At 32.8% G+C, this 26,029-nt stretch overlaps 1 protein-coding gene across 1 annotated transcript in view; it reads right to left on the bottom strand.

Annotated features, from left to right (window-relative positions):
- Ubr3 (ubiquitin protein ligase E3 component n-recognin 3) overlaps positions 1-26,029 on the bottom strand; it is a 230,170-nt gene that overhangs the window by 175,572 nt on the left and 28,569 nt on the right. Inside the window, 4 exon segments of the mRNA XM_047543181.1 lie at positions 7,649-7,698; positions 8,283-8,426; positions 15,004-15,162; positions 20,766-20,905. Coding sequence (XP_047399137.1) covers positions 7,649-7,698; positions 8,283-8,426; positions 15,004-15,162; positions 20,766-20,905 — 493 coding nt within the window.

Raw genomic sequence — 26,029 nt, 5'->3', positions numbered from 1 at the left:
TTCAGACATTAAGGAAGATCAAAGCAAAAGAGTTATCATGACCACCAATTTCCTATCCTTCCAATTCATGATGGGGAGCTTGAGGTTCTTCCCATTTATCCATGAGGAAACAGTATAGGACGCTGGGAGAAGATGGTCTAACTGGAAAGAGGGACATAAAATGAGTCTAATCCTGACTCAGCATTTGTACAGGTCCCAGAAACTCTTCCAGTCCTTGAGTAGTCCTGGGCAAGGCACCCTGCTCCAAGTGTATCCGGCACAAACTATGGACGTAGATCCAAATTATTTTAGAGAAGAAACAATTAGACTGAGACAAGAAACCCCAAGGAAGACATACTGCAGTTTGCAAAATCTACAAATAGTTTCTCAATTCAAATTAGTCTTTCTTTGTTTGATGGATTACTAGGCAGATAAAAAATGCCAGCCCCATAAAAACAAGTCAGGTAAATTCACAGTTGGTTAAAATAATAAAGAATGAGAATACTTAATAAAAATAAAATCCAAAGGAGATCTTGAAAAACTGGAACAATAAAATGAAACTTAAAGATTTAAGTAAACCACTGTAATCTGAGACTTTAAATCAACTTTACAAGAACAAAGGAAGGAAGAAGCTCTAACTTGTCAGCTGTAAACTCAAAGGGGAGCGTGGGGCACACCATAGGCATTTTATTTGACCACTGTGCTTCCAGCCAACAGTTTAAGATAACTGCTAATGGACTAGCAAAAAACTTTAGGACTAAATGAAGGGGACAGTATTCCTAACAAAAGCTGTCTCTTCATTGTGCATAGAACAAGATCATAGATTTTAAATGAAAATGAATTTACTTCATAGATGAAAATGTTACGCAGAACAGAGACTATAAAATAAATAACTGCAGATATTTAAAGGGATACCATATGGCAATTAAAATAAAATAAAATAAAATAAAAATCTCTCTGGAGTACAAAATAAGAATAAATGTGTGGAAGTTACAATATGTAACACAACAGTGAGAAGAACTTCCTAATGAAAAGAGTTATTAAACAAAGGAACGAGTTGCCCCATAAACAAGGTAAGCTCACTACCACTGGAACTGTTTACAGAGAGGCTTACCAATTGTAAGGAATGTTGTAAAATCAATTCCTGCACTGGACAGGTTATATCTTAGATATTTCTAAGAACCAAAAGTATATGTGATTCTCCACCCGCCCCATTAATGTAATTTATGATTACAAATCAAAGTTTAACCTTATATCTTTTGAAGTAAAATTATTTTGTTTCTTATTCATTTATGAAAAACATCTCCAATTTTAAATTTCAATAATCCTACCTCTGCTACAAGTTTAGCAAATTAGTTTTAACTATTCATTTGGATTCTGTCCTTAATAAAGGCAAGAATAATCAGAGCATATCTACACAGGACATTTTATTTTGCTAATTATTACCTCTCAATGATGTGAGAGTATGCAGAAAAAAAAAGACTAGATGTAAACAAGCAAAATTAATAAACAATGGTTATTTCTGGATGGTAAGTCTGAAGGTAAATGTTTTCTTCTGGTACTTTATTTTCAATTTTCTCACAATGAACATTCATTCACCTGGTCATAGTTTCCCAGGAGAAAAGCATTTTAAATTGTTCATTTGTATTAAAAGCTAGATACCTCAAAGCTGGAGATTAATAGACACTGCCAATGGAAAAATATCACAGTGAATAATATTCCTTTGAAAAACTTCTTTACCTAAAATATCCTACTTCTTCTAAGAAACTTTCTAATTAGACCCACTTAAATAATACAGGTTATAATTTTCTTTTGATTTGGATTATCTGATGATTATAAATTTAAACAAATAAGGATATAAATTTAAATCTTAAAAATAATTCATAAAGTTAATATGTACTCTTAATGTATTTTTTTTCTGATTCCACACAACACAAACATTTTCTCCTCTTATTTCATATGAGCTACACAAAAAAAAGAATAAGAAGTAATCGTATGAAGAATGTGATGTGTATAAATAGCACTGCTGAGTACATAACGTTCTGCTCCTCTAGGGACAGCAGAGACCAATAGCTGACACAACTTGTATAATAAAATTAAGTAGACTAATATATATGCTCCTTCAAATAAAACTGCAAAATAAAAAGAAATCTTTCTTCATTTTAAAATGAAGTTTTGGAATTAGATCATATCTAGAGTCTCTCCCAATTCGAAATTCCAGCTTAATTTTTTTCCTTCTTTTTTTTTTTTTTTTTTTTTTTTTGGTTTTAGTTTTGTTTTGTTTTAGGGGGTTTTGTTTTTTTGTTGTTGTTGTTGTTTTGGTACTGGGGATGGAACCCTGGGTCTTGCACATGCTGGGCAAGAGATCTACTACTGAGCTACATCTCCAAATCCTAAAATACTTTTTTAAATTATTACAATTACCTCTATATTTTTAGTAGTAATTAAGATGATGATGTCCTCTTCTTAGCCTACCTTCCTTCACTTATAAGTTGTTGAATTACAAGAATAAAATTACAAAATGGGTTTGGTTCATAATCCCATGGGTCCTATATGGTGTAGAAATTCTGGTCTTTAAGTCATAGCCAATTTTTCATAAAATAGAAATATTAACATGCTACTTGTACCTACAAGTGGTCAGAAAGAGAGAAAGAGGAGGGGAGAGAGAGGGGCAGGCAGGCAGGCTGGCTGGCTGACTTCGAAGCCTTATTGAAATTTTTTAAATGACATAAAATAGTTTTATCTTTCCATCTATCTTATCACTTCATCTTTTTCTCCTTAATCTGTATATTCCATGCTTTATTATTCTTACATTTTTAATCATTTTGAAGTAAAACGTGAAAAAAACACTTAGAAAAGAATAAAAGTACAGTACAAATTTAACATAACAATAATCAGTTTTTAATTGGTTGGATGGAAAATTCTGTTTCTCTCTACAGGAATCACAATAAAACTCAATTAATACATTTCTTGTTTATAGATACCTAGCCCCAATAGACGTTTACCACGTAGGCCAACGGTCCTAATAAAATGTTTCTCATTAAGAAGAAACAAAAGCTGAGATAAAATAGGATAGATGACCCCAAGAAAGACAAGCAGACAAGTCACATAATGTTATAGCCTCATTATTGAATAAAAAACGTTTTACTCCTTAAGTTGCAGCAAAATTTTAGTATATTCCTTTTTACTTTTCAAAGGTAAAAATAACTCTCTAAAATATCTCTCAGTCTTAAATATGTGTTTTCATTGTCTCAATAACAACAGCAGCTATTATACTTAAGGAAAATGATTTTCATTAAAACTCTTCAATAGTCATTATATGTCCATATCAATGGCTACATTATGATTTCATAATTAGGTATAGTTTTTCTAAGGAGACAAGTGCCACCAAAATGGATGGAAAATCTAAAATCAATTATTAGGATGTACTTAGCTACAATCACTAGTCATTACTGGTATCAAGAGAATCTGAGGAAAAGAATAGCTAATGTCACATTGTGATTGTGGAAGTTGTAAATCATGTTTACAAATTCTATGGCACTTCTCCCTCCACAAGTTGGAACTGTGTATCCTCCCACTAAATCTGGGCTTATTTTAGCAAGTCACTTATAACTAACAGAATGCAGTGTAGCAACACTACGTAACTTCCAGGGCTAGTTCAGAAATGGCTCTACAGGTTTTGTCTTGGGCTGATCATTCGGGGAGAAGTCAGTTATTCTGTAAACATGTTCAATTTCAGACCACCATGCTAGAGAAGCCAGCTGCAGACACTGATGACAGTCACCTGAGCTCCCTGTGGACAGCCAACACTGACTGTCAGCTCTGAGAGTAAGCCATCTTAGAACTCCATCTAAGTTTGGCCTTAAGATGATCGCAGTTGGAGTCAACGACTAACTGCAATCACATGAGATACCCCAAGAGATAACTATCCAGCTGCCCTTCCCAAATTCCCAAGTCATAAAATTGTGAGCAAAATAAAATTTTAAGCTATAGTTTTTCAACAAATTTACTGCCTACAATAGTATTAAGTAATAGTAATAGTGACAGTTACTGTAATAGTAATAGAACAAACTGGTTTATCACTTTACAGAAAGAACACTAGACCAGCATCTATGAGATTTAGTGCCCAATTTCAAAATTACCACTAACTACATGAATTCACTAACCTGAGTGAATTAGTTAATTCTAAAGAATTCAGCTTCCTCATCCATAAACAAGGAAAATTACAAAAGAGCAATTTCCAGGTCCCTTTTAGCTACAGCATTCATAATTTTTATAACCTTTTAATTGCCTCTTCCTAATTCTCATCTTTGTTTTTGGTTACATCACATGACTACCATGAAGCAAAACACCCTGTAGTATATAGATCAATAAAACATGAATATATGTTTTATATAAAAATTATAATCACAATCTTAAAATAGAATTTTCCTGACATTGTCACTAAATATGATTGGCCCTAGTCCAAGGTCTTATACTTTCCACTTTAAGTGTATTTGTGACTTTTATAATCAGAAAAAAAATAACTTAATGAAATTAAGATACGTATATGCCATAACCTCACAATTCCACGTCTTAGAGAATTATTTGTATATCTACACAAAAATAAATTAAGCATTTTTTTTGTTAAAAATCAAAATTAAGAAATGGATAAACTATAGCTTATTCATATTTTAGAATATTATTCAGTAAATAAAAAGAACAGCATACAAAGATGGATTTATATAACGTATCAGAGTAAATAAAAGGTCACAAAGCAGTATAGTATTTTTAATTTACTCACACACATGCATGTACATACACACACACTATACATTTTTGTAAAAACAAGTTATTTAAATACAGAGAAATGGATCTGTCAAGGACATGCAAACTATTAACTATAATTACCCAGAGAAGGGGCCTGTATTAGAAAGAGTGAAGAAAGAACTTTTCTTTTATCTGATTGTCCAGAAAAACAACTACAGTGCATTCACATTATATAAGTAATTTTAATCAATATTTAGAAGACAAACTTCATTGTTTTTAAACCATGCTTTAGTAACTATTTCCTAGAAAGATCAGCAGAAATTTCTATATTATGATCCATAATAACTCAAAAATACAAATATCTGAATCCTTATACACATAAAACTGTAGGATATGGGCTGGGGTTATGGCTTAGTGGTAAAGCACTTGCCTAGCATATGTGGGGCACTGGGTTTGATTCTCAGCACTGCATATAAATAAATGAATAAAATAAATGTCCACCAACAACTAAAATTTTTTTTTTAAAAACTGTAGGATAGAAAACATTTATAAAGAGCCAAAAATATACCTGGTCTATGAAGGAACCAATGCTAAACCCTAGAATTATTACTGTTTATTAACAAGGAAATTGATTATCAGAAATTAAATGACTTCACAAAAATCATAGGGATATTATGAGCCAAGATTCAGACTTAGTCTTCTTGACCCTAAAGTTCAAGTTCTTTCCAGGAAATATATTGTAATGCCTTGGGGAATACATTAAGAAATACTTATATAGTAAAAGGAAACAAAATGTTTCTAATGAAGCTCTTAGGGAAAAAAAAAAAAAAAAACCCTTTATGTCCCTTCAATCAACTTCCTGCTAAATATTGTACTTCAAAATCTTTTTTTTTTTTTTTTTCTGTAATGAGGATTGAACCCAAGGGCACTTTATCACTGAGCTACATCCCCAGCCTTTTTTATTTTGAGACAGGGTCTCCTTAAATTACTTAGAGCCCTACTAAATTGCTGAGGCTAGCCTCAAACTTGTAATCTTCCTGCTTCAGTCACCCTCCGGAATCACTGGGTTTATAGGTGTGTACCACCACACCCCACTATCTCAAATTCTTTTTTAATACTTTCTTAGTTGTTAATGAACTTTTATTTATTTATATGTGGTGTTAAGAATTGAAACCAGTGCCTCACACATGCTAAACAAGCGCTCTGCCACTAAGCCCAACCCCTCCAAATTCTTAAGTTTTCAAATGTCCAAATGATTCCATTTTTATTCCATTGGAAAATGTGATAAGTGTAAAAACTATAAAAGCAGTTATTACAGGTGTGCCCTACCTTGCCCAGTTCTAAGTGGTTATGTATTAACTCATTCAACCCTCTTAATATTACTATGAATTAAGAACTAGTATCTCCATTTTATAGATGAGAAAAAATTTAACCATGGAGAGGGTAAGACACTTGCCCAAGGTCACAATACTAATTGGTACAGGAGTAGAAATCAAACTCAGGTAGTCTAATTCCAAAGTCAAATTCCTAGGAAGCATACTAAACTGCATGTCCAATCTGATGAAAATTCTTCAAAATTGCCCAAAATGAAGCTCCACAAAATGTTGCATTTGTGGGAGCCTTTTTGAAGGAAAAATATTCACATAAATTTAAATTCTAGGCATTAAATTATAAAATTCCATAACAGAAACCATCCTTCCAAAAGATGTTTATTTGGCTTAGTTCATACTATATTATCAACCTAAAAAGGGTTAAAAGAAAAAAAAAAGATGCGTATGCTTAAATGTAATTTTTAATTTTTAACCATTAAAGTATTATTACATAGAAATATAAAATACATAATTTCATAATAAAAATTGTAAACAAAAGTAATAAGCAATTTTCTCATACATTATATACTAATAAAACATGAGACTATAATAAAGTATTTCTTAGAAATATTTTTTAATCAACAATATAAAAACCAAAATTTCTAATTGATGATCTACTTCTACTTCTTTTAAGTCAGTGTTCATGTAAGGCATTAACTTTATTATATAAGATTAGAAAAATGATTACAATTCATATTCTTTTTCTTAAATGTTTTTATTAGCAGATTATAGTTATACATAATAGTGGGGTTCACTCTGTCACAATCATACATGCAAGGAATATAATTTGCTCCACTTCACTCCCCAGTAGTTTCCTCTTTCCTTCTCTTCCTCCCTTCTCCTATTCCTCTTCCTCATCTCTACTGGTCTTTTTTGTTTTTTAGTTGGTGCTTTACAGATATCCATAAAGGTGGACTTCACTGAGGTATATTCACATATGTACATAGCATAATTTTGTAAATTTCATTCCACAGTCCTCCTTTTTCCCAAATTCTTATTCTTTTAATAATTTATTCTAGACTTAAATTTTTAAGACAATTTCATTGAACATGCAAACATCAACTGTACACAGAAAAATTGGAGGATATTTTCCTAGGAGAAAGTTCTACCTTCTACTTTTATTTACTTGGGGGTGGTTCTTTTTTTACTGGTGCATTATAATTATACATATTAGTGGGATTCACTATTACATATTCATACATGCACACTGTAACATAACAATATAAATTTGGTCTGTTTCACTCCCCAGTATCTCCCTTTTCCCTCCCTCCTCCTTCCTCTTATCCCCTCAACTGGTCTTCCTTCTACTTACATCTCCCATTTTTAAACTGTGAAAGAGAAATGAATTCGAAAAGAAATAAAATTGTAGTTGTAGTTCTTCTCCCATCACCAAGTAATTTTATGATCAGGCTTCCTAGAAACCACTCTAGGGTTCCAAGTCCTAGTTTAACAGAATGAGAAATTTAAACTAGATAATATACACAAATCTTTTTACTTCTGTAACTTTTTAAATTTTAATTTTTTTTAAATTTTTAAACTTTAAGTCTCACCTCATCTGAAGAATCTACTTGTCCCAATGTTGCTGTTGCACCTGCAAAACCTTTGGAAGGGAGGGAAAAAAAAGTTGCCCTTCATAGTTGTTATATACTGATGTACTTTAAAATTATTTTGAGACATACAAATATCAATAATATCAATAATGTAAGTTTTATTATATTAAAACACCTTGTTTTAACAGTTATCTTGGCAAAGGTCAACATTTATCTTAAATAAATTTGGACCTAATAGGTTAATACTTCAATGGAAAATCTCCAGTGAAGACCCAGATTTAATAATTACAAATGGTGTTTCAAAAGGATCTCGTTTTAGTTTTAAACCATTATTTTTTAAAATACTAAGCCAGTAAAGTTTTGGGATACTCTTGAATACCAAGTACTACATTTCTCATAAGTCAGAACCAGAAACTTATAAAAGTAACCAAATTCCATTCAAGAAAAATATATTTTCTTCTCCGGCCAATTTATTCTTTCTTGCTTCTAAATTTATACTAGTTTTCTTATAAAGAATGACACTGTTTTAGCCCAAAATAAATTTGTTCAATAATGAGTATTTCAGGGGATTTTTGATGTTTTATTTTTGTTTCAATACAGAAAACTACTGCTCAAACTAAATATATATACAAACCTTGAACTGCCAGAGTGCTAGGACCAGCAGATGGCTCCTGAATACCATATACAAGTTTATCCTCAGGATATGTGAGTCCAGAGCTCTTCAAAGCTATAAGGTACTTTTCATGACTTTTCTTTGCACAAGCATTTTCTCCAGGACCTAATATTTAAAACAAATTTAAAATAAAAAGAAATTATTCCATTTAAAATCAAGTAAAATCATCTCATTAACTAATATACACATGAATAAAATAGGTAGATATTCTAATGGAAGAATTCTACAACAAACAGTATAAAAGGGCTTCAGATAACATTTTTGTGCTTGTGTTTATTAATAATCCCAGAAGGCACAGGATACTTATAACAAATAGTGAAGTAGCAGATGACATCAAAATATGTAAGAGACAGCTGGGCGTGATGGCACACATCTGTAATCCCAGCAGCTTGAGAGTCTGAGGCAGAAGGATCGCAAGTTCAAAGCCAGACTCAGCAAAATCGAGGCGCTAAGCAACTCAGTGAGACCCTGTCTCTGAATAAAATACAAAATAGGGCTGGGGATGTGGCTCAGGGGTCGAGTGCCCCTGAATTCAATCCCCAGTACCAAAAAAAAAAATTAAAAACTTTGCCTAGTATATGAATTAACAAGGGCTATTATCCACTGCACATGAGAATATGGTTGGATAAAATCACCCTGGAGAGCAGTTGGCTATATTCATTTAAGTTACAGAAGTACTTAGCCTTTGATCTGGAAATTCTAAGTAATCCTTTTTTTTTTTTTTTCCTGAAGTAACAGTGTCTTTTATTTTCTCCAATTAAAAAATTATGGTAATATATACAGAACACCATCTCTATCATTTTAAAGTATGCAGTTCAGTGGCATTAAGCCTATTCACATTGATGTGCAACCAGCACCACCATCCATCCCCAGACCTTTTCATCTTCCCACATTGAGACTGTGTACCCATCAAATAATTCATTCCACCTCACACCAGCCTCTGATAGCCACCATTCTACTTTGCATCTGTACAAGTTTGACTACAGTAAGTACCTCATAGCAGTGAACTCATACAGCATTTGCTCTTTTGTGACAGGCTTATTTCACTTAGTATAATATCCTCTTGATGGAGCACATGTCAGTATTGCCTTCCTTTTTATGGTTGAATGACATTCCATCTGTATGTATATACTGCATTTTGTTTATCCTTTCATCTGTTGATGGACATTTGGGTTGTTTTCTCATTTTAGCTATTGTGAATAATGTTCCTATGAACATGGGTGTACAAATATCTCTCGGATACCCTGCCTTATTTCGGGTATATACCCTTCGCACTTGAAGAGGCATTTGATATTCAGGTGAATATCATGAAAAGATATTCAATATCACTAACAGTCAGAGAAATGCAAGTTACAATGAGATAGCACCTCATATCATTAAGATGATTATTAATAATAAGTAGTAATCATTACTAAATAATCTTGAGTACTCAAAGATGCATGTATCATGGCAGCATTTTGTAAATATCATTTTGAATGGTAGATGATCATTAATAATGACAACTGATAAGGAAATAGAGAAATTGTTTTTCTACATATAATCACTACTAAACATGAGTCCAAATGAATTAATTTACATGCATTAAAATTTATAAATCTCCAAAACAAAGGTCAGTAAAATTAGTAGGTTGCAAAAGAATATGTAGAGGACACATTTATAGGAAATAGGAAAACATAAAAAATAAATCTTTGTATTATGATCTTATACATATATATTTAAAAAATATAAAGACATGCCTCAGTCACAGGAGAACAATAACTATGCTAGGAGAGATCAGAAGGGGTGATGGAGATGTACTTGTGATATTCATTTTTTAAAAAGTATATGTTATACAGTATCTGGTAAACATGGATTATGGACATGTTTGCTGTATTATTTTGTACATTTAAAATACTTCATAATTAAACATTCTTAAAGAATTTTAAAGTCCTGTAAAGTTTAAATTGTTCGCATGTGAAATGTTCTGGTCTAATTGGAAAACATCTCTTTCAAAGCAAGTAGACCTATCATACATAAGAACTACCCATAGTGACTGGTTTTTGAATTGTCTAGTAAGAACAAAAGGGGGAAATCAAATGGTCTCATTTCATTGGTACATGTGCTTCCAATTAGGGACAAATGAACTAGAAGAGGCTATTATTTGTTAGCAACTGTGAAGTTTCCTGTCAGATGTCATCCCTGCAAATGCCTGAAGTTGTTAATCAAAGTAATAAGGTGATAGTTTCATATCTATAGCACCACTTGTTAGTGGTGTCTTTTGGCAACTATAACCCTTATTTTACTATTGCATCCTGGTCAATTCAGAGAGATCGAAGGTTGATAATGACCTAACTACTGGATTTATATTTAAATTATTTTACTTTTCAAACGTCTCATCATGGTACATTTCTAACACTAGACTTAAGTGGTACTCTAGGTTAAAATGTGAAAATACAATAGGAGTCAAGAGCTATCTTCAAAGGCCTTAGCACAGGACTTTTTTCCACTTTTTTCCATATTTTTTTACTGGTGCATTACAATTGTACAATGGTAGAATTTGTTCATGCATAGTTGCACATGCAAATAGTGTAGCATAATTTGGCTGATATGATTCCTTAGCAATTTCCCTGCAGAACTATAAGCAAATGGGTAAGTACTCTTTTCTATCTGAAAACTTCTTTTCTTGGTTCATGTAAATTCTCAATATCTTTCACTACATATACACATATGAATATTTAATTCAATCATAAACCTAATCGTATGTACCTAAATGCCTCTGGATAGATACACAATACTACAAAAATTAAAAACTTTGCCTAGTATATGAATTAATATGTGTGTGTGTATATGAGAGACAATATGCAAAGTATGGAGGGAGCAAAGATTAATCATGCATGATTCTAGCCTTCAAGAATTTGAAAATCAGTGATAAAGAAAAATAAACAGCAGGGCACGGTGGTGCATGCCTGTAATCCCAGCAATCTGGGAGACTGAGTCAGGAGAATTCCCAAATTCAAAGCCAACCTGGGGAACTAGATGAGACCCTGTCTCAAAAATAAAACATAAAAAGTGCTGGGGAGGTAGATCAATGTTAAAGCATTCCTGGGTTCAATCCGCATACCAATATTAAAAAAGAAAAGAAAAGCAGACAGATAATAGATGACAATTATGTAGGACTCTTCACCATATGGTCTGAAAATTCGTGATATTATAATTCTAAGAATTCAGACTTATTCAAAGAACAGTACCTAGGAAGGACTTTTTGGAAGAGATAATACCTGAGTGGAATTTTCAAATTAATTCCTGTTTTCATCACATTTAAGGAATTAGAAGTATAATTTCTACTAAAGTAACGATAAAGAGAATTTACTCCCAAAAATACTGAAAGGCTTCAGATCTACAAACAATCCTAGAACTTTCATTTAAGCATTTCAGCTTATTATTACCAATTTTTTCTTTTGTTTTTCCTTTTTAATATATTATGGAGTATGGGCTAATAGTAAAAGAAAAACAGACTGATAACTGAGAGTTCTTTAAGTGAAATAATTATTCTCTATTTCAAGTCAAATTTCCGTGGCATTCACCACTTCACAGTAGATTATGGATCTTAAAGTAAACTGTGAATCTCTCTGATTATATAAAGTAGTTTAATATTTGCTGAGCTCTTCTCCTTTCTTTGGTGGTCTCAATAACAGCAATAGAATGGGTTTTGTTCTTGTGTAATTTTCAATTTGTCTGCCCTTGATTAAAAAATAAAAATTAAAAAAAAAAAACTCCAACACAGATTAAACAAATGGGAATTCCCTCCTTCAATTCTAGTTTATGAAGAATAAAGAATTATTTTATAAAGAACAAAGAACTTTCAGGGTCCTATGTAAGAAATGACTCAGAAACTAGATGCCCTTCAATAGATAAATGGATAAAGAAACTATGGTATATATACACAATGGAATATTACTCAGCCATAAAGAAGAATAAAATTATGGCATTGGCAGGTAAATGGATGCAGTTAGAGAGTATCATGCTAAGTGAGATAAGCCAATTCCAAAAAACCAAAGGCTGAATGATCTCTCTGATAAGCAGATGATGATACATAACAGGGGGTGGGAGGAGGCAAGAATGGAGGAAGGATGGATTGTATAGAGGAAAAAGAAGAATGGGGAGGGGGTGGGGGGAGGAAAAATAACAATGAGACAAACATCATTTCCCTATTACACGTATGATTACACAAATGGGTGCAACTCTACTTCATGCACAACCAGAGAAACAACAGTTGTACCCCATTTGTGTACAATGAATCAAAATAAATAAATTTAAAAATAAATAAATAAGTAGATAAATAAATAAATAAAAAAGAAATGACTCAGGCCTGGGGCTATAGCTCAGTCAGTGATAAAGCACTTTCCTAGCATGTGTGAGGCCCTGGGTTTGAACCTCAGCCCACAAGGAAAAAAGAAAAAGAAATGACTAAATATTTGCTGAATAATAAAAGTCACATGTTGATTTCAATAATTCTAAATGTTCACCTAACAAAATATGTTTAGTCAACCCCTCACTTTCTCTAAGCCTGAGAAAAATGAATGTATAACCATCATTTTTATAACTGAAGAAACTGAGGGTTAGAAAGACAATATAGCTAGCTAGTTTCAAACAGAAGTGAAACTAAACTGCAAATTTCAGACTTTTTGAATCAAAACAGAATTTTGCTATTAATTTCAGGGAATAAGAATGTTTAAAAATTGTTTAAATAAAAGAGGACAGTTATCACAAATTATTCCTAAAATGTACATTCCTAAAGTGATTAAGAACAACCTGTTTGTTATCTATCTCAATAATTGATAATTTCTAAATAACAAACCATTTTCTAAGTTAAGAAATAACAGACGTCCAGACATGAGCTTCACCTCTCTCCAGTTTCATCACCAAAACTCAAACACGAGCCACCATCATCTTTACCCTAGACTGCTGCCCCTTGAGCTGTTTTTCTAATACCTTCCAACCTATTGTTGGCAAAACATGTCACCTTTTTAAAATACATATCTGATCATCTCACTCTTGAGGTTAAAATATTTCTATGATGTCTCACTACATTCAGAATAAGACAGAAAATTTTACTGAGCCCACGAGAACCTGTCTGATCTGGATCTAGTCTAATATGGTGGCCTTATTTGGGTCACTAGCCCCTATATTCATTTCACAACAACCACCCCAGCCTTTTACAGTACCTTAGAAATAGGCTCATTTCCATTCACGGATATTTCCACACACTTGCCCATCTGCCTGGAATCTAAGAAGGATCTATTTTGTGTAATTTTCTTTGTATTTATCCTAGTTGGGGTTCATTAAGTGTCTTGAATCTATAAATCAATGTTTTCAGCCCAATTTGGGGGAATCTAGCCATGATCTCTTCAAATATTTGGAGACTTCAATAACATGCACTTTAGATCATCTGAATTTAATAGGTCCCTGAGGCTCTGTTATATTTTCTTTAATCATTTTTCTCTCTGTCCTCTAATCTATTGATTCATCTTTAAATGCACTGACTTCTACCCTATCAAATCTGCTACTAAGTCAATGCAGTGAAATTTTTTTAATTCAATTATTATACTTAATAAAATCTTGTTCTAGATTTTCACTTTGGTTCTTTTTGTTTACATTCTGTGCTAAGATTCCTGTCTCTTCACTCATTAATTAACACCACATTTTCCTTTAATTCCTTGAACATATTTTCCTTAAACTTCTTGAACATATTATAAACAGCTGAACATATTTGTAACAGTTGCTCTCATATCTTTATCAGTGAAATCCAACCTCTGACTCACCTTAAAGTCAATTTCTAGTGGCTATTTTTTTTTCTTGCCTATAGCATACAGTTTGTTTTCTTGTATTTTCACCAGTTTTTATTATATACCGGATATTCACACAACACATTATAGAACATTTTGGATTCTGCTTCCTTCCTCTAAAGAGTATTAAATTTTGTTTTAGAAGACAGTTTAATCACAGACTGATTACCTAAAACGCATTAAGGCTTGGTTTTATGCTTGATAAGGAGCAGATCTATGAAAAACCTCATGTGCACAGAAGATCCTCTAGATTCACAGGAATCACCTCCAAATTCTTCCTTCCCTACAGATCCTATTAGAGTTATAGGCTTTCTTAAGCCTTATATAATACAGACTTTACTCCAACATTTGGCCTGCTACTAACTCAACTAAATGTCTTGGGTAATAGCAACCGTCTCTATAGTCTGGTTGGACAGAAACTTCAATGTCCCCCCAATACTGCATGACCTCTATTATTTCTATTCTGCTTTTAACCCCAGAGTAATCAGTCTAGTAAGGCTTAGGGTAGTCTCATTCTGTATTTATGCAATCCAGTCTTCAGCCAAGCACTTCCAGGAATCTCTCACAGGTCAAAAGTTGTTCTTGTTTGAAGACAGGGAGTAAAGTATAATTATAAAAATGTTACATCAAGTGTTAGGAGACTGGGGCTTCCCAAAATAAATTAGCTGTGAGGTCTTAAATAGGTCATTTAATTTTTCTGGGGCTTAGTTTCCTCATCTATAAAATAAGTTATCTCTTAACTTCAAGTTTTAGCACTCTATGAAAAAAAAATCTACATTTTTGTTTTTAAAGTTCTATAGTACAATTTTATTATAGTAACATAATTATAAATTTCTTATATCTAACATTTTACTCACCAGAAGTTAGATCTTTGTAGTTTTGTTGGTTTGTCAAAACCTGAGTAAGAACAGACCTCATTGCTCCTCCCATTTTAGTCAGGTCTTCTAAAAAGGAAATTTGAGGTTCCAAAAGCTGAAGGACTTTGTTAAGGTCTTTCTCTGATGGGACATCAGCTGCTAAAAAGAAAAAAAATTATATATATATTTATATATTTTTATATATGCATATTACATATGCAAATTATATATATGTACACATGAAATTTGTATGTATGTATATATATATAGATAGATAAATAGATAGATAGATATGTAAAATCAAGAATAACTTGAGGCTGAACATGGTATAGCGCAGGTGGATTACACCTATAATCCCAGAGACCCAGGAGGCTAAGGCAGAAGAATCACAAGTTCAAGGTGAGCCTCAGCAACTAAGTGAAACGTTGTCTCGAAATAAAAAATAAAAAGGGCTGGGGATGTAGCTCACTGATAATGTACCCCTGAGTTCAATTTCCAGTACCCAAGAAAATAAATAAATAAATAATACGGGTAACTTTATTTAAAATATTTTGCTTAGAGTAATACTTTTTAAATTATGGACACTTAGATGACAGTAGTTTATAATCAAAAAAGTCAATATGGGAAGTCTGTTTAGAAAATTGACATCTGCCCAGATCTAGTCAAGGGTACACTTGCTCAGAATTTAGTCCTCTTTGAAAAGTAGATGAGACAAAGATATGATCCAGGAAGCATTAAATGTTAATTTGTGTTTAAGAACCATGTGGTCTGAGAGTGAGGGTCTTATACTTCCAGATAAATAAATGCAATCATTAGATAATCTCAAAATAAGATACTATTAAAGAAAAAGTTAAGATCACATCCTTAAATAAAACAACATAGAATTCAAATTATGTTGACAGTAGTAGAACATTATCTTTGAAAAAATATGTCATCTCTAAATTTAAAGCTATATAGTAAATAGCCCATCCTCTATCATATTTCTATATGGACTCCTGATACCTGAAAATCAAAACATCTAAATGAGAGTTAACTATTTTTATAAATGGGAATAATTTTACTAAAAACTAAAAAATACCAGGCAAGTCAAACACAGGGACATATGAGCCCAGGTACCTGGGAGGCTGAGGCAGAACAATCACAAATTCTAGCCAGACTCGGCAACTTAGTGAGACTCTGTCTCAAAAGAAAAACTAAAAGGACTGGGGATATTGTTTAGTGGTAATGCAACCCTGTGTTTAATACCCAGTAGCACAAAAAAAAAAGTACACATATACACACACACGCACACATACAGCAGGTAAAATGCCTAGTACAGCTGAAGGGAGAGATAAAAATCTTGAACAGTAATGACACAAAATATTAAAGATGAAAAGAAAAAGATGTTTTGAAGAAGTTGAGGTCTAAAAGGAAGAAGTGAACGGAAATCTTTAGAGCTGAACCATAATTATTAAAAGAATACATAGAAGGAAGCTAAGGGAGCACTGGTGCACCCAGGAAAAGTGACATTAATTTCACTTAGTGGAAAGCTAATGCTGTATACTATTCATTGGTATACTCTTCCCAATGATTCATATAGTAACATGTGTAATTAATATTTACATTTGGTTTCTAAAGGCTCTGACACAAGCTATAACAATGGTCAAAGAATTATAAGGTGAAATGAGAAAACTCAAAGCAACTATGAAACCAGAAGATCCTTTAACTTTCATTACGTCAGATTAATTTACAGTGATCTCTATATAAAATAATGGAGTTGTTTTGCTTTTCATTTTTTCTGAGTTTTGGGGGCTTGGGTTTTGTTTGTTTGTTTGTTTGTTGCAGAGAAACTGAGGCTAAGGCCCAGAATAGCCAAAGCAATCCTGGGCAGGAAGAGTGATGCAGGAAGTATCACTATACCAGACCTTAAACTCTATTATAGAGAAATAGTAACAAAAATGGCATGGTATTGGCACCAAAATAGACAGGTAGACCAAAGGCTCAGGATAGAAGACACAGAGATATACCCACATAAGTACATTTTCTCATACTAGACAAAGGTGCCAAAAACATATAATGGAGAAAAGACAGCCTCTTCAACAAATGGTGCTGGCAAAACTGGAAATCCACATGCAGTAAAATGAAATTAAACCCCTATCTCTCACCCTGTACAAAACTCAACTCAAAATGGATTAAAGATCTAGGAATTAGACCTGAGATGCTTCACCAAACAGAAGAAAAAGTAGGCCCGAATCTCCATCATATTGGCTTAGGACCAGATTTCCTCAACAAGACCCCCATTGCACAAGAAATAAAAAGCAAAAATCAATAAATGGGATAGATTCAAACTAAAAAGTTTTTTTCTCAGCAAAGGAAACAATCAATAATGTGAAAAGAGAGCCTACAGAGTGGGAGAAAATCTTTTCCACACACACTTCAGACAGAGCACTCATCTCTAAAATGTATAAAGAACTTAAAAAACTTTATACCAAAAATACAAAGAACCCAATCAATAAATGGGCTAAGGAACTGGGCAGACACTTCACAGAAGATATACAGGTGACCAAAAAATATATGAAAAAGTGCTCATCATCTCTAGTAATTACAAATGCAAATTAAAACCACCCTAAGATTTCATCTAACTCCAATTAATGGCTATTATCAAGAACACAAGCAATAATAACTGTTGGTGTGGATATGGGGAAAAAGGCACACTCATACATTGCTGGTGGAGTTGCAAATTGGTGCAGCCACTCTGGAAAGTAGTATGGAGATTCCTCAAAAAACTTGGAATGGACCCACCATTTGACCCAGCTATCCCACTCCTTGGTTTATACCCAAAGGACTTAAAATCAGCATACTACAGTGATGCAGTCACATCAATGTTCATAGCTGCTCAATTCACAATAGCTAGATTGTGGAACCAACGAAGATGCTCTTCAATTGATGAACAGCTATGTATACACAATGGAATATTATTCAACCATAAAGAAGAATAAAATTATGGCATTTGCAGGTAAACGGATGGAGCTGGAGAATATCATGCTAAGTGAAATAGGACAAGTCCAAAATACCAAAGGTCAATGTTTTCTCTGATAAGTGGATGACGAGACATAATGAGGGGGCATGGAGGCAGGCAGGCAATATGAAGGAACTTTGGATGGTGTAGAGGAAAATGGGTCAGGAGGTTGTGGGGAAGGAAAGATAGTAGACTGAGACAGTATTACCCTATGTATATGTATGATTACATGAATGGTGTGAATCTATATTGCGGACAACCATAGAAATGAAAAGTTGTACCCCATTTGTGTACAATGAATCAAAATGCAGTCTGTAAAAATAAAAATGTAAAGGAAAAAAAAAATTGATGGTGACTACAAAGAGGTAATAGAAAGGAAAATTTCATGAACCTGTATTTTTGAAATTCATCTTTATACAAAAAATGCTCCTACCTATTTGTGTTTTCAAATAATGGTAAGAGATGATTCTCACAGCTATATACTTAAGTCATCTACCTTTTTAACTGCTAAATATCACCAAAGGAAAAAATTAATATAATATACTTTTATGTGACATATTCATTGATTAAAGTAGTGGTAAATTTTAAGGTTCTAATAATAAATTACTTAAACCTATTACATTTCAAAATAGAACCCTTGTAATACAAAAGATAAATTCCAAAAAAAAAATCTGTTAACTAGTTTATGAGAAATAAAGCAAGCAACTTAGAACCTGTCTCAAAATTTAAAAAACTGGGAATATCGTTCAATGGTAGCATACCCCTGGGTTCAATTTCCAGTATCAAAAAAATAAAAAATAAGAGCCATCTCAATAACCCAGCAGGTATCTGGTTCTTTCACTCCAAAGAAACAGTAGTTTGGGACTAAATCAAAATAATATTTTTCTGTATTTTACGATATATATTCTGAAAGGAGTAGAAGTACTTAACAATTATTGTATATTTTTGCTTAAAAATGTACAAATAAGAAAATATAATGCTTTACTTATAATAAAGAGATACAAGATAATTTTAGGAAAAATGAAGATGTTACATATAATATTCTTTCAACTTTAAGGATGAGGATAGAAAAAAGATAAAAATGTGTACAACAATTTCAAACTGAATATAAGATTATTTATAGAGCCAAGCATGGAGGTGCATAACTATAATCCCTGCTCCTCAAGAGAATGAAGAAGAATTATGACTTCAAGTCTAGTGGGGCAAAATAGTAAAACAATGTCTCAAAAAATAAATAAAGTTGGATGACTAGATAGAATCACCTAAAGAAATATGAAAAACAGATAGATGACCAAGACCAAACAAAGATCAAATAAATACAATCTTTTAAGATTATTTATGGTATTGAATAATATAAAAATAATGCAAAATACAGTCATTAGGACAAAAATGCAAGTATCATTAGAAGGGTAAAAGACAGCATAAAGGGCTGGAATATAGATCAGAGGTAGCAAGGACAAACTCCTGGTTCAATTCCCAGGACCGTGAAAAATAAGTCAGACATAGTGGCACATGCCTATAATCCCAGTGATTCAACAGGTTGAGGCAGGATAACAAGTTCAAGGCCAGCCTGGTCAACTTAGTGACCCTGCCTCAAAATAAAATTAAAAGGGCTGGTGTATGGCTCAGCCCTGGGTCTGATCCTCAGAATAAAATTAAAAGGGATGGGGTATGGCTCAGCCCTGGGTCTGAACATGGCAAATAAAATTAAAAAATTAAAGTTAACTTTAAAAATTGAATAAGACATTAAAAGTTAACAAATTCATTTTATATCACTGATGATCTCTAACTCACATCAGACTAAGAACTTTCATAGATACCAAAATCTAAATATTTAACTAAAATATATTAATCAAGATTGTGGCAGGCTGGGACTGTAGCTCAGTAATAAAGAGTTTGTCTATCATGTGTGAGGCACTGGGCTCAATTCTCAGCATAGCATATAAACAAATAAAATAAAGACCCATCAACAACTAAAAAAAATTTTTTTTAAATATTGTGACTAAATCTTAAAAGAATATCCATAATTTGTTTTTTTTTTTAATTTTTTAATTTTTTATTTTTACAGACTGCATTTTGATTCACTGTACACAAATGGGGTACAACTTTTTGTTTCTATGGTTGTACACGATGTAGATTCACACCATTTGTGTAATCATACATGTACATAGGGTAATGATGTCTGTCTCATCCCACTATCTTTCCTACCTCCACACCTTCCCTCCTCCCATAATTTGAATGTTTCTCTTCTTAATACTAACATGATGCACAGACCTACACATTTTACAAGTAATATGGAAGTAAGCAATTTGAACCTTTTATGAATTATTATATAAAATATATGAAGGGGAATAAAAAAATATATATAGACTTCTCTCAGAAAGAAAAAAATAAAGTATAATAATGTTTTTATCTTCTAAAAATATAAATTAAATTCAAACGTTTCCAGGACTTCTTAATTCTGCTCTATCATAATGATTACAAATAAAGTGAATTTAATCCCATAAAATGGATTACTTCTTCATTTGCAAAAGGTCAAATAAGTTTGATCAAAAATATCTTGACACCAAACCATGACTACTACAAGGTATCTACAGCAATATCATTTATTCTAGTGTTTTTATTCAGTCTCTGTAGTCATCTCTTTTAAAATGGTAAACAAAAAATAAATGATGTCTTAAAAAAATTCACCTCATTATTAATGTAAAACTTTGTGAACTAGGAACTTAAAAAGAGTACTAGCAAGGAATAGTTTGAAACATACCTGGTTCATTATAGCCTTCTCTTAAGTACTGAATAAGACAAAAAATAAATCTTGGAAGTACAAATTCAGACATCATCAGTAAGTCTTTGGGTACACAGGGAATATTTGAACTTGATTTAATCTGATGCCTTTTGCAAAACCTGTAATGAAAAAAAAAGAAAAAAATTAATAGTGATATCCAACTGGCCAACAATGTATTATTTCCACTCCCACCATTCATAAACAAAATACAGACCAATATCAAAGTCAATACAATCTTCTTTATGATTTTTAAAGCACCAGTTAAAAGAATATAAGTTGTTCCTTTTCTTTTTGCAGTGCTAGGGATCAAACCCAGAGTCTCATGCATGGTAAGCAAACACTCTACCACTAAGTCTCACCACTGGTCCCAAAAGAATACAGTTTTAGTTGGTCTTTAAAAAAAAATGGCATTCAGGAATACTTTTCCTAAGACAAAACCATACTAGTTAAGTTCCAATTAGAATACAAAAAGAAAAATCTCATTACGGGATTTATTTGAACTGCAATGTGTTACTTCCAATTACTATTGCTTTCCTTTATAAACCATTAAAATGAATTGATCATTCCAAAGAATTTACAGTTTCCATTCATATATCAACCACTTCTAACTTACTGCATGAATAGATAAATGATATAAATATTTATGTTTAAAGTTTAGACAAACATTTAAGTGTATGCCTTCCTTCCAATCTTGTTCATAGTCATTTTAAAGTACAGCTGGTACACTTGAGAAAAATGATGTAAACTATTCTATATCACAATCCAAATAATTACAAATGTTACTTTGTTACTATATACAAAATTGCCACATTAAATATGTAAAATGCCTAGAAATACCTTTAATAGGAAGTGTACACAACGTATCCTAGCTAAAAAACACTGAAGATCTGAATAGAGAAAAACTACACTCCTACATAGAAAAACTGATTTTGTTTTGCATTGGTTTGATTTTTTTCTCAAAACAACATAATTTGGCCAGCATCATTCCCATTTTTCTCCTTTCCCTTCCCTCTTTCCTTCCCCACCCTAGACCCTTTTCTTTACTCTGCTGATCTCCCTTCAATTTTCATGAAACTACCCTACACCTGAAGGAAAACCTGATTGTATTTTAAAAATAAGGAGAAAAAGAGAAAAAAAAGCAGTTCCTCAAACGTAATAACATTAGGTTTAAATTAATCATAAGCTAATTATAAAGTTAAGGAGGATATGTGTCAAAAATAATAGCAACACTGGAAAAATGAATAATGAATTTTTAAAATATTTTAATTGCAGATGGACACAACACCTTTATTCTATTTATTTATATTTATGTGTTGCTGAGGATCAAGCCCACTGCCTCACATGTTCCAGCAAGAGGATGAAGATGGGGAGGAGGAGGAGGAGGTGGAGGAAGAAGAAGGGAGGGAGGCAAGAGGGAGGAAAAGCGGGCAGCTGAAGCAAATGAAGCAAAAATCTAGATAAATGTTGAGTCTGGGTGATGGATATGTAAAGGTTCAATGTCATGTCTGTTTAAAATCTTTCACATCATAAGAATATTTTTCATCTTGCAGGTTAATAAAGATTTACCTTACTAATTCTTGACTTGAAAATATCTTCAGAAATTTTTGTTATCATACACATATGAAAGTAAACAGGTCATTCTTTTAGTACTACTTTGACAATGTCTATTAAAAAAAATTTTTTTGGAGTTGGGTGCAGTACGGGGTATTGAAACCAGAGGCACTTTACCACTGAGTTACACTACATACCCAGCCCTTTTTATTTTAATACGGGGTCTCACTAAGTTGCTTGGGGAGTTGCTAAGTTGCAGAGGCTGACCTTGAACTTGTGTTCCTCCTGCCTCAGCTTCCCAAGTTGCTGGTATTATAGGTATATGCAACCGTGCCTGGCTAAATTTTTAAATATTCATAACACTAGCCATGTATTTCTATTTCTAGAAATTTATTATAGAGAAATATTTCTAAATTTAGAAAAACATATTTACAAAAGATATTCATTACACTACAGAAACAACTCCTGAGTTCATTGATAAGAGAAACATTAACCAAAAAATGATAGAGCCATAAATACTTTGCACTTGTAAAAAAGAACAAGGTAGATCAACAAGCACTGAAGTGGCCAAAATAAATTGAGAAAAGAGCTGTATAATAGTATATATATTATAATATCTTTTATAAAGAAAATTTTAGAGCAGAAGGCCAAAGAAAAATGTTATTGGATGTAAAAAGAAAAATATTTTGAAAATGTGTGAGAATTTGGTGGAAATTAACTGAGATGTGGTTTACTTTTACATTAATTCTACCAGTAATGTTTGAGTTTTACATAACAAAGCACACATATAATTTTTTAATCAAAAAGGAAAAATTTAAACCAAAACAAACAAGTTGTCCTATACATGGGGGCTTCAGTTCCATAGCTCAAAGCATAAATTCTTAACCCTTTTTTTGTTCACAGACACTTTAAGAATCTAATGAAGGGGCTGGGGTTAGGGCTCAATGGCAGAGCATTTGCCCAACAAGTTCAAGGCCCTGGGTTTAATTCCAAGTACCAAAAAAAAAAAGAATCAAAAGGAGGTTATAATTTCTTCTTAAGAAAAAAATATACATACAGGCAAAATACAATATTCAGAATCTTTACACTCCACTGAAGTCTATCAACCCTTAAGGTAGAGCTTCTAATTGTTAGGTCAGTAGATACAGACTTCCTCAGTCTTCAAGCCAGATAAAAGAAGCAAGATCTAAGCAGCCTCCACAGTTGTCCCAGTGTTCCATCCAAACATCATTTTCTATATCCACCATATCACAAAAAAAGTTTAGAAAACATTACACCTGAAGGTCCAAACCTTGATGTAAAGAGAATTTAAGAATTTCTTCTACCTGGAGCACACAATATCTAAATAAAAACAAGAGAACTTTTAAAATGCTACCATTTCTATAAAAGTCCTCAAAGATAAAGTAAAACTTGAACTGTGAAACCAATTAGTGAGCCAGTGGTGATTTAAGATAATTTAGACAATTTAAAGAGCCTTATAAGCATAAATGTAAAAAACAGAAAATGCAAGGAAGGAAAGTCAGAATAGAAGAATGGGGAAATAAATACACTAGGCACAAAAAAACTGAAGAATGGGGGCTGGGGTTGTGGTTCAGTGGTAAAGTGCTTGCCTAGCATGTGTGAGGCACTGGGTTCGATTCTAAGCACCATATATAAATTAATGAATAAAAAATAAAGGTCCATCAACCACTAAAAACATATAAAAAAAACTGAAGAATGTAATAAAAGACATTACAGTTGAAAAACAGGAAAACAGAAAAGATGAGAAAGCACAGAATGCTCACTTGAACATTTTCTGCACAGGAAAGACGTCAACTCAAAAGGGCTACTGGGTAAAGAATAAAAAATAATTTGAACAATGTTAAGTAGCATTGAGGAGTAAGTTTCAAACTGGAAATAAGTTTAAGGAATAGCAAGAATAGTCTAAGTAATTTAGGAATGAGGTTTCCAGCAGTGTATCAAAAGGCTGCAAATTGAAAAAAATAATAGCCAAAAGAATAAAGAACAAAGCTCTGAGAACTAATTTAAGAAAAGTAGGTGCTATCATCTGCATAAGTGTCCCCAAAGGCCCATGTGTTAAAGGCTTGGTCCTCAGTCCATGACATTACTGGGAGGTGATAGAACCTTTAAGAGAAAAAGCCTTTGTGGAAAGTATTCCAGTTATTGGGGTTGTGCCCCTGAAAAGGATATTGGGACCCCAGCCCCTTCCTCTTTCTCTCTTTCACATCCCAGCTATGAAGTGAATTGTTTTGCCACATACTATAGCCATGATGTCCTACCTCACCACAGGTCCCAAAGCAACAATCAACCAATCATGCACTGAAAACTCCAAAACTGTAAGCCTAAATCAATTTTTTCACTTAATAAGCTGATATCTCAGGTATTTGTTACAGTAAAGGAAAGTTAACTCAGTAGGATTGTCCAACATGGATATAACATACCACAAGATTGCCAAACAAAACTGGTTTTTGAGCACAATGTGGACACTAAAGCATCCTTCATGGCAGGTGCTAATAAAGCCTTGATGAAACAAAAAATTAATCTAATAGTAAAACATCAGAAATTATTTTAAGGGCATATAAGCCTGACAAAGGAAACTGTGCGTGAACAGGTATTGCAGATCTCTCCAAAGAACAAGAAGAGGTCTATCCACACAACCAGTATGATTCCCAATTAACAATGTGGCTGGAAGTGGTGTGGTAACATTAGCAGTTCAGAGGTCACGAATACTTTTTTCAAGGACACTAACAGTTTTGCAAGATTAAGAAAGTTAAATATTGATTTATTGTCCTGGGCCTTGGAACCCAGGAGGAACACAACAGATGTCCTAAAGCAGATGTTCATAAATATTTCTTGAATAACTAAAATAAATCTGTAAATAATAGACCCACCTGAGAACTGAGTTGGGTTTCAGTCCTGAATTGTCCATGTGACCTTTGGCAGGTGACTCAGATCCCTTCTTTGCGCTCCACATTTATAGAGTGCCTACTGTGTAGAAGGCCCTGGGCAAAAGCCACTTTTCTTAATTCTCTATGTGGAATACCAACTCCCAAAAGGACATTGCTAAACTTGAGCTGTAGTTATATCTGAAACAAAAATTCTGCTTTGCTAGTTTACATAATACTGGTGTTTGTGGGCTCAAGACACAAAAAGAGAAATAAATTATTTTTGTAAAGAAGATTAAATATGGGGCTGGGGTTGTGGCTCAATGGTAGAGCACTTTCCTAGCATGTGTGAGGCACTGGGTTTGATTCTCAGCACCACATATAAATAAATGAATAAAATAAAGTTCTACCAACATCTAAAACAATTTTTTATAAAAAAGGTTAAATATTCCTTAGTAGGGTAAGATGTTATAGATCATCAAATGAAAAGAAAGAAATAGTGGATAAAATGACCTCTCAAAATTTTGTTTGAATTATCCTTTCAAAAATTTTCACTTAAGTATAATTGATAGAAATCTTCCAAAGTGTGTAACTCAATGAAGTATCAGGAAATGAACATGACCATGTAACCTCTGATTCAAGATCAAGAAATAGAACATGACCTGCCCTCCAGAAACCCTCCTTCTGAATTCACTAGTATCAAATTTAAACGTCCTGGACTCTAAGAGCAGCAGAGGTAAAATGAAACATGGGGCAGAGGAGGTTCCAGTGGTCCATTACAAATTACTGAGACTTGTTTGGGGATAG

Source organism: Sciurus carolinensis, chromosome 3 (assembly GCF_902686445.1).
Source record: "Sciurus carolinensis chromosome 3, mSciCar1.2, whole genome shotgun sequence".
In the NCBI taxonomy this organism is placed as follows: Eukaryota; Metazoa; Chordata; class Mammalia; order Rodentia; family Sciuridae; genus Sciurus; species Sciurus carolinensis.
The sequence above is the reverse complement of the archived record's forward strand: the minus strand, read 5'-3'. Positions and strand labels throughout refer to the sequence as shown.